Genomic DNA, 8,501 nt, shown 5'->3' with positions numbered 1-8,501 from the left:
TATGAAGTGCTGGAGTGAAGCATTAAAGAAGCCGGATTGCCTACCAAGCTGGTAAGAATCCAGGCAGGGATCAGAAGCAAAGAGTCCATGTCCAGAGACACTAAGCAATAGTGTTAGTGCCGTGCCAAAGTGCAGGGGTGTTTGGTGAGAATTGAGACTACCAAATTAAACGAGCCAGTCCAGAGCAAGGAGCACGGCTGGGAACAAATCCAGCGCTCTCTAGGGGTGGTGGTTGGAATGAGGGAGAGGGAAAGGAGTAACTCAATTAGAGACTGGGGTGAAACATTAGAATAAGCCAGAGGCTGAAGAACTGGAGAGTGTTTTCTTCCATCATGAGTCATTTGTACCTATGGAACCGGCACCTTTTCTAAAGACAGGGGTGCTTAGTGGGGCTGGAAATGATGGGCTAATGCTGGTTAACTAGTTTCTGAGCCCATTTGGATGGATTTGCCGGTATCTCTAGTTCACATGGTAATTGCTGTGGAGTGGCATTAACATGCCTAGGCACACTTGAGGATGTTGGAGCATATGGAGAGGGCCTGAGAGCCCCTGCCTGGGCGTTAGTGGATGGCAAATGCTGTGCAAGATAGCAAACAGCCGGACTGTCCGGGGGGGTCTGGTGCTGTGCATGGTGAGGAGATTTCTCTCCAGATCAACTCCAGGGGTCATGTGGTCTGTCTGTGCTATGGAAAAATAAAAGCCAGCAATGATATTTTTTACCGGATGGTAATGTTTGGAGGGAGAACTCTGTCTGTACCCAAACCGTGCAGTGCAGCATGCTTGCGAGTGTTCATGCCGGGCCGTGTGTGAGAGCAGCACTGCCTATTCCAAGGAAATCGCACCTTTCCCCAGCTGTCCCTAAAACACCAAGACTGCGCTGGCTGGCTGAGGGCAGGAATGGCACAGGCTGCTCACACCGCTGTTCTTTTCACTATAGCAGAGAGCATAGTTAAAAATGTCTGTAGCGACCTAGTGCTTTCAGGCTGGTGGGGTGAGCCCCTGCTCTGGGGAGTGCTTGGGAGAACCATGGATGTGTTTAAATGGCCAGTGCTTTGACTGTTCACCAAGCAGCAGCCCTAAAACTCATGTAGTGGGACCAGCTTGGCTCCTGGGAGTTTGGGTTGCGTGCTGCTAAGCAGGGCACAGGAAGCACTTTGACTGAGGACCATCCAGCCCAGGCTCACCCACTGGCAGCTGCTGTGACTGTATCTTCACACATGGGTTCCCTGTCCCCTTTCGGTATCTGTGCAGCCTTGCACTGAAGCTCCCCTGTGGAGGGGTCTCTGGGGAGAATTGTTGCTCTCTTGTGCCAGTGGTCTGGATAATCTGCTACCAGGCTGTGTTCACATGGCAAGGAGGTGAACCTGGAGAGCGACGCAGTAAAGCATTCTGCAGAGACGGGGGTGGGTGGGTTGGGGCTGGGGGGGGTGTGGCACATCTAGTGCTGTCCCTGGGATTTTCATGAACAACTTGTGGGAAGTAGGTGCCTGAGTCCAGCATTGAAGGGCTCTGGATTCTGCTCCTTTCAGAGTTTCAAAATCCACCCAGCTCCATTATGTTCCAGAGACAGGTGGGGGGAATCAAGGGATTCCCTACTGGTGACACTTCTGCCTTTCTTCTGGAAATGTAATTTGTCTGCCATTAAGACAGCATCAGTAAGAAGAAAGATGCAAAATGCTAAATTCCTCTCCGGGTTGTTAGTCCATGCTGTACTGGCGGGAGGGGAGGAAGCCATGATGAGCAAGTGCCCTGTGTTCAGAGGGCGGCAGGGGCATGTTGGCTAGCAGATGTTACCCCGTTCATCAGGGCAGCTGCAAAGCAGAGGAGGACAGCTGTGGCAGCCAGTTAGCTGACGTCACAGAACCCAAGCTCCAGCACCAGAGGAATTCTGCCGATGAAACGGGAAGTCTGAGAGAGGTGACCAGTGGCGCTTTGACATCACTGGTTTGCGTGATGTCACTGCAGCTTCGAGTAGAAAATAGCTTGCTTCTAGTGCTATGATGTGGCATTGGGGTTGCATTATTTGGCTCTGTCCCCTGGCAGTGCATGAGAAAGACTTACCACCCTGCAAAGCAGCAGGGAAGGCATCCCTCCTGACAGCCGCAGAACCTGCCCCGTTCTGTGGGCTGCTCTGTCTGAGAACAGCCTTAACTCGTGACTCTGGCTTCCCGCAGCAAAAGCCAGAGAGCTCACATTTGGTTTGCTCGTTGAAAGCAAAATAAAGATAAGTTCCCTGCACGGTGATCCTGCCCATGAAAGTCATGTACGTTCCAGAGGGTGACACGGCTGCACTGTTGTGTGCACTGAGCAGGATACTGCTGCAGACCAAGACTTGCTTCCTGAAATCCAGCCCCGTCCATGTAGCTGGGTTTGCTTCAGATCTGTGCTGATGGCCGGGGGCGTTCTGTTCAGGAGTAATTTACTTGATGGGCAGGAGTTGCACACCGTGTCACTCAGCTGCAGGTAGATTATGTGCCAACTTGCAGGAGGACCAGCTGGAGCCAATTACTACCTGACTAGCACTCGAATGCCTAGAAGGACTTGCTCTGTCCTTGCAAAATGGAGGCTTTGCTTGTGTGAGAGATGCATAGCTGTCTTGTGTAGAGCTGTGTGTAGCGATCAGTCAGATGCAGCATTGCAGCCAGGCTTCCCATGCCTGTCCTCGAGGCTGTGCAAAAACCAGTTTCTGAGCTGTGCCACTGGCTCATGTGAGCTTGTCCTAAGAGACATCTGCCTCTTTGTATGCAGAGGCCCCACCAGTGCTCCAGTGAATGCTGCTGGGTGCCTGTGCCCATCAGAGGGAAGAGCGTACCTGTTTGTGTGGTGGGAATAGTAGTAGTTCCTGTTTGGTCCATGTGTCGTGCTGTGCGGTCAGGACCCTGTGCAGTCCACTTGGAGAGGGGTGAACGTGGCTGTGGGGTAGCCCTTCCTAAAAGACACTCTCTCGCACGTTTGGTGGTGAAAAGGGTAAATTCCAGAGCAAACCATCCCATGAGGCACAGCCAGTGGGCACACGTCTCTTTGGGCACACTGACATCCACACATAAGGGGGAAGTGCCAAGGAGACCAGGGAAGATAATCGTCCAGATTGTAAAATCAGTTCCCAGCCCTTGCTTACCCTGGCAAGCCCCAGAAGGCCAGCCAGCTAGAGCACGGCACGCTTATAGGACCGTTAGCTGGGTACGGAGCTGCTGTGCAGATGGGCTTGAGGCTTTCCTTCCGTTCCCCATTCAATTGCTGGTGACACTTGGAAGTGCAGCATTAGGGGAAAGTGATTTGGTTGCTGTTTGCCCTTCCCTAACTTGACTAATAGGTCGGCTGACTGGAGCTGAAGAAGTTCTCTCAGTGGAGCAACAGCCTGTAGGGATCCTTGCAGCCGATGCTTTAAAGCAACACCACAGTAAAAAAAAAATCCCTCATAAAACATGCCACTCGTGCACGGTACGCGCTGTACAGAGGCTTGTTGCTGCAGCGGTAACGAAACAGAGGTAACGAAACACCTGTGCTTCAGGTGGCTCCGTGCATGCTGATGAGGGACGTTGCCTGCTTGTCCAGGTCTTGTGCTACCATGAGGGTCCCAAACCCCTGCTGCCAGGCCACGTTGCTGGATCTTTGGGGGCCCTTTCCATGCAGAGAGCTCTAGACAGTCCCAGGGCACCAGCCTTTGTGTTCTGGTTGGTTTTGTCCTCCTGAGCCTGAAGACTTGCGCCTTTAATTCCTGCCAGGTCTTGGGCCTATGCTGAAGAGGGCACTGTGCTGGACACACCCTGCCTTACCTCCTCTTAGGTGATGGTTCCAAGCAAAAATTACAGACCCAAAAGCACTGTCCTTTGGAAACAACTCTCTGCTACTAAACAGACTGAGGTTTTGTGAGTGCTGCTGCAAGGCATGGCCTGCGGTCGCTGTAACCCCATCCCTAATGCATGCCTGCTAGCATCCGTAGAATGTGCGAGCCGCTCAGTAAAAGCCAGTTCCAGCCCTGGGAGATAAAATGCATTGAGCACAATGAGGCCCCTTTTCCCAAAAAGGGAATAAATTAAAAGCAACCTCACTGAAGTACCCTGAGCTTTGCCATCCTTCTTCCCGTAGGAGTATGTAGCCCCGCTTTGGCAATAAAAACCTTCCCCTAGCTGGGGGAGAGCGTTCACAGAGTGCAGCTGTAATTGTCTTTAACTTGCTGCCTAGAAGGAATCTTTACAAGCAAGACATGCTGAAGGAGAGGAGTCCTCTGCTGGTGCGTGCCCTCCGACTCCAGATAAACTACTCTACAGAGATGCTGACAGCAGCCTGTCTGGCCTAAACAAAGAGGAGTGTGATGGGAAACCCCCTGGGACTGAGCTAATGGAAAAGGAGGATGCTAAGGTAGAAGGTGAAATCTCAGCAGCTCAGGAGCAGCCAGGCACTCTGGGGGAGAAGATGACAGCCGGGACAGACCCGGCCAGCAGTCGTGGGCCGTCCAGTGCTGCATCTGCAGATGTGGGAGCTGCTGAGGCAGATCAGCCAGCAAGCCTGGCGGTCACTGTTGACACTGTGTCCATCGATGGGAAGGTTGCAAGTGAAGCAAGGGAAGAAGCAGCTGATTTGCAAACAGGCAGCAAGCTGGAGGCTGGAGAAGTAAGGAATTGGCCTGCTTGGGCAGGGCTTTGTGCGAGAGGTCTGGCTTGTCCTGCCCTCTCCCCGGCTTTCCGAGACCCAGGTATAGGAAGGCACTTTCAGCACGTGCTTACATCCTGTTGCCTTTGGTGGGATGTAGGCAGGTGGCTTGGAGTGAAGCGTGTGTGTGTAAGCACTTCCCTAGGCGCTGATGCGTTTCTTGGAGGGGATTGCAGTTCTCTACAAAATCCCAGCCTTGAGCTAGGGAACCCTACTTTGATATGCATGCAAAGTGCTGTTCAAAGTGCCTGACAGGCAGAAACACGGCACCGGGACACTGCTTTTGAATCTTTCAGTGCTGCCTCCTACACTGAGTAAGCAGGTTTTACAGCGAAGTTCACACCAAGCCCAGCTGTCAGTGGTTCTTCGTCACTCCCCTTCTGTGTTCTCTCTCTCAGCTTGTGCAGGGGGAGGGGGCAAAGGTGTAAAAGTGCTGCCAGTTGTGGTGTCACAGCTCTGAAGGGGGAGGTGCTGTAGGAATAGGGGAGAGGACCGAACTACTGAGGTTGCTTCCAGAGCTGTGGGTTGTCTACAGTGCCTCCTGGTAGCCAAGTTACCTTCCCCACCCTTTTTGAAGAGAGACCCAAAAACTGACTGGCCGGAGAGCAGAAGGTGCTTTCTAGTGTGGTCCCTGGTGAGAGCAAAGCCTGTGCTGGCCCAGCAAGGCAGTTTGAGTGCCTGAGCTGAATCAGGGGACACACACAGGAGCTGGGCGTGCCATGCACATGCAGGCGTCCAAAGGCATTAGAGCCGTGGTGAAGTGATTCGCCACAGTCCGGGGCTGTCTCTTCCTGGTGGCTGTTATGGAGTATTTGTAGGGCACCTTCTCTGTACAAGGGCTTTGGAAGTTACAATGCAGAACCTAGACGGTGCTTCTCAGGATAAGGCCCTGAGATGCTAAGGTCCCTTCCAGCCCTATGGCTCTATGATTCCAAGGCCTTGCATGCATGTCCAGCGTCACTCGTGGGAGCAGACCTGCTGAAGCCAGTGAGACTGCTCAGGGGCCCAGAGTTAAGCAGGCACTAGTGCTGGGGAGTGGGACCGGTGGGGCCGCTCCTGTTAGCAGCCATACTTGTTATTGGCCATAGTCTTTGGAGCAGCACTGCAGCCCATCTCAGCGCTGTAGTGCTGTGTTGTTCTGAGCATCATCCTGATCAGGCCCACATGTGTGTCTAGGAGTAGGGGTTGCACAGGCATTGCTAATGAGGGCTGATTGCCAGTCATAGGACGTAGTGCACTATCTGGATGGTAAAATGGATAGAGGAACACGAGTCTGGGAGCTGAGTGACAAGCTAGAGACAGGCAGGGAACAGTGGTTGGAGTGAGGAGTGTATGGGGTTGTCAGAGGCTCTGCAGGAGCATGGGTGGTCGGGAAGGCCTTTCCTCGGGAAGCCCATGTGTTTGGCAGCTCATCTGAAGAGCCTTCCCTGCTCTTTCCTAGCCCTCCATTTTCCAAAAGTCCTTTCTCTGCATCACATGGTGCTTTAGGCAAGTCTGTGGCTTGCACCCTTGGAAAGGTCTTCCCTGGATGCCCCAGAGACTTGGGGGTGGCTGCTTTCTTCCTCCCTGGTGCATAGCAGTTGGCTTGACTTCCCAAGTTTCAGCCGTTGTCCTCCTGCGTGTTGGGCATGCCCACGGAACAGGGAGGGCAGCAGGTGCATGCTGTAACTTCTTCCTTTCTGGGTTTTTAAAGGACTCTGAGGCCAGCGAGCATGGGAAGGATGCGCCCCTTGCTAACCATGTGGATCCCCAGCTGCTGCAGGTTATGGTGAGTCAGGGACCGGTTCCTGGGGTGTGGGCTTTGTTCTTCTGGGAGCACTCGGCCAGTTGCATAGGTGGCATCTCCTGCATCCTGCAGCCCTGCCATCCAAGCTACTACATGGTCCCCTGGCTGTTGTGCCTCAGCCCCATGTGACATTTTGCAGCATGCTTGCCTGGCTCCTAAGCATCTTGAAGCATTTCTGAGCAGGTCAGACTGGTCTCAGCCTCTGGTGCTTTAAAGACAGAGCAAGCTGGACCTCCAGAGTGATTAAATTTGGGCTGATGTCCTGTGGTGAGTAGGTGGCAGAGTGAGGCATAACCCCAGCTCTGATTCCCAAGCTGCCAGACCTCCCCCGTGCATAAGCCAGACACAGCTTGGGGTTGAGCAGCCTGAGCAGGTGTTTTGGTGCTGGTTACCTGCTGAGGCCTGGAATATGGGTGAGACTGGTGTGTTGGGAAGGCTGGGCTATGGGATGATATGAGGTGGGCATACAGACAAGGGGAACAGGCAAAGTCGGGGTATTGCAGAGTCTTGTGCAGGAGGCATGGGGTACAGTCATGGTCAGGGGAGGTCTGTCCACTGGGGAACTGGAGATGATATAAAAGGGGCAAGTATCTTATCCTCTGCAGTGTGGGGCACAGTCCTTCTCTTGGGATCTTCAGGGCACAGGTTTAATCAGCTGCTTCCCTGTGGTTGCCCTGGCAATGCTGGCCTTTTTCTTGCTGTTGCCTCTGGCATGTGCTGGGGTGTTCTCAGGGTTGTGGGTTTTGTGCCTTGTATATGTGGGGGAGGGACTGAAGTGGCGGTTTGGGGCATTCCTTCAGTTAACGGTGGCCAGTGGACACAAAGACCCGTGGGACCACTTCCAGCACTGTGCTCACCCTCAGGTTCCTGTCTGTGGGCTGTGTATTGGGTGGGGTGTGGAAGGGCAGCAAATGCATGAAGTCAGCTTGCTCAGCTGAAGCTCATAGTTTCATAGTTTCTAGGGTCGGAAGGGACCTGAGCAGATCATCTAGTCCGACCCCCTGCCATGGCAGGAAGAGCACTGGGGTCAAACGACCCCAGTAAGGTGGTCATCCAACCTCCTCTTAAAAACCCCCAGGGTGGGAGCCTGCACCACCTCACATGGAAGCTGGTTCCAGACCCTAGCCGCCCTGACCGTGAAGTAGCGCCTCCTGATGTCCAACTTAAACCTTCCCTCCGCCAGCTTGTGACCATTGTTCCTGGTCACTCCTTGCGGCGCTCGGGGGAACAGGGACTCCCCCAGCGCCTGCTGATCCCCCCTAACCAGTTTATAACAGGCCACAAGATCCCCCCTCAGCCTTCTCTTTTGAAGGCTGAACAGGTTCAGGTCCCGCAACCTTTCCTCATAGGACCTACCCTGCTGTCCCTTGATCATACGAGTGGCCCTCCTCTGGACCCTCTCGATGCTGTCCACATCCCTCTTAAAGTGCGGCGCCCAGAACTGGACGCAGTACTCCAGCTGCGGCCTGACCAGTGCCGCATAGAGGGGGAGGATCACCTCCTTGGACCTGCTCGAGATGCATCTGTGGATGCACGACAAGGTGCAGTTGGCCTTCCTAGCCGCCTCCCCACATTGCCGACTCATGTTCATCTTGGAGTCAATAATGACTCCCAGATCCTTTTCCACCTCCGTGCTGACAAGAGGGGAGTTCCCCAGCCTGTATGTATGGTGCCGATTGTTCCTCCCCAGGTGCATCACCAGGGTCTTTTAAGGTGTCACACTGTACACCCAAAAATGGACACACACAAAATCACTCATCAGGAGTCATAAACCTTGAACCTATCTATAAAAACCCTCCCAGAACATTAGCCTTATCCCAGGGATTATTAACCAAGATGAGTTATGGTATGGGGCCAGGTAAACTACAAGTGATTTTTTTCTGATAGTTTTTTTTGTACTAGGTTCCTAGGAACATAGTACACAGAACAAGAAGGGAGCTCCTGGCTTTGTCCCATCACAAGCAAACATGGCATCGTCTGTCATCCAGGCCATGTGTTTAATTATTCTTTCAAAATATATTTAAAAGCTTTACATACTATGGAAGTCAAATGTTGCCGAGAT

The 8,501-nt window shown here is 53.1% G+C and overlaps 1 protein-coding gene across 2 annotated transcripts in view; it reads left to right on the top strand.

The window, feature by feature from the left end:
- Positions 1–8,501, top strand: part of CEP164 (centrosomal protein 164) — a 67,702-nt gene that overhangs the window by 20,879 nt on the left and 38,322 nt on the right. Inside the window, exons 9-11 of one of the 2 annotated variants that reach the window (XM_019512240.1) lie at positions 1,807–1,917; positions 4,186–4,614; positions 6,347–6,421. In XM_019512240.1, the coding sequence (XP_019367785.1) occupies positions 1,807–1,917; positions 4,186–4,614; positions 6,347–6,421 (615 nt within the window). The remainder of the gene's footprint in view (positions 1–1,806; positions 1,918–4,185; positions 4,615–6,346; positions 6,422–8,501) is intronic. The other variant, XM_019512232.1, reaches the window with a different exon arrangement.

Source organism: Gavialis gangeticus, unplaced genomic scaffold (genome assembly GCF_001723915.1).
Source record: "Gavialis gangeticus isolate Ggan-Ray unplaced genomic scaffold, GavGan_comp1, whole genome shotgun sequence".
Lineage (NCBI taxonomy): Eukaryota > Metazoa > Chordata > Crocodylia > Gavialidae > Gavialis > Gavialis gangeticus.
The sequence above is the reverse complement of the archived record's forward strand: the minus strand, read 5'-3'. Positions and strand labels throughout refer to the sequence as shown.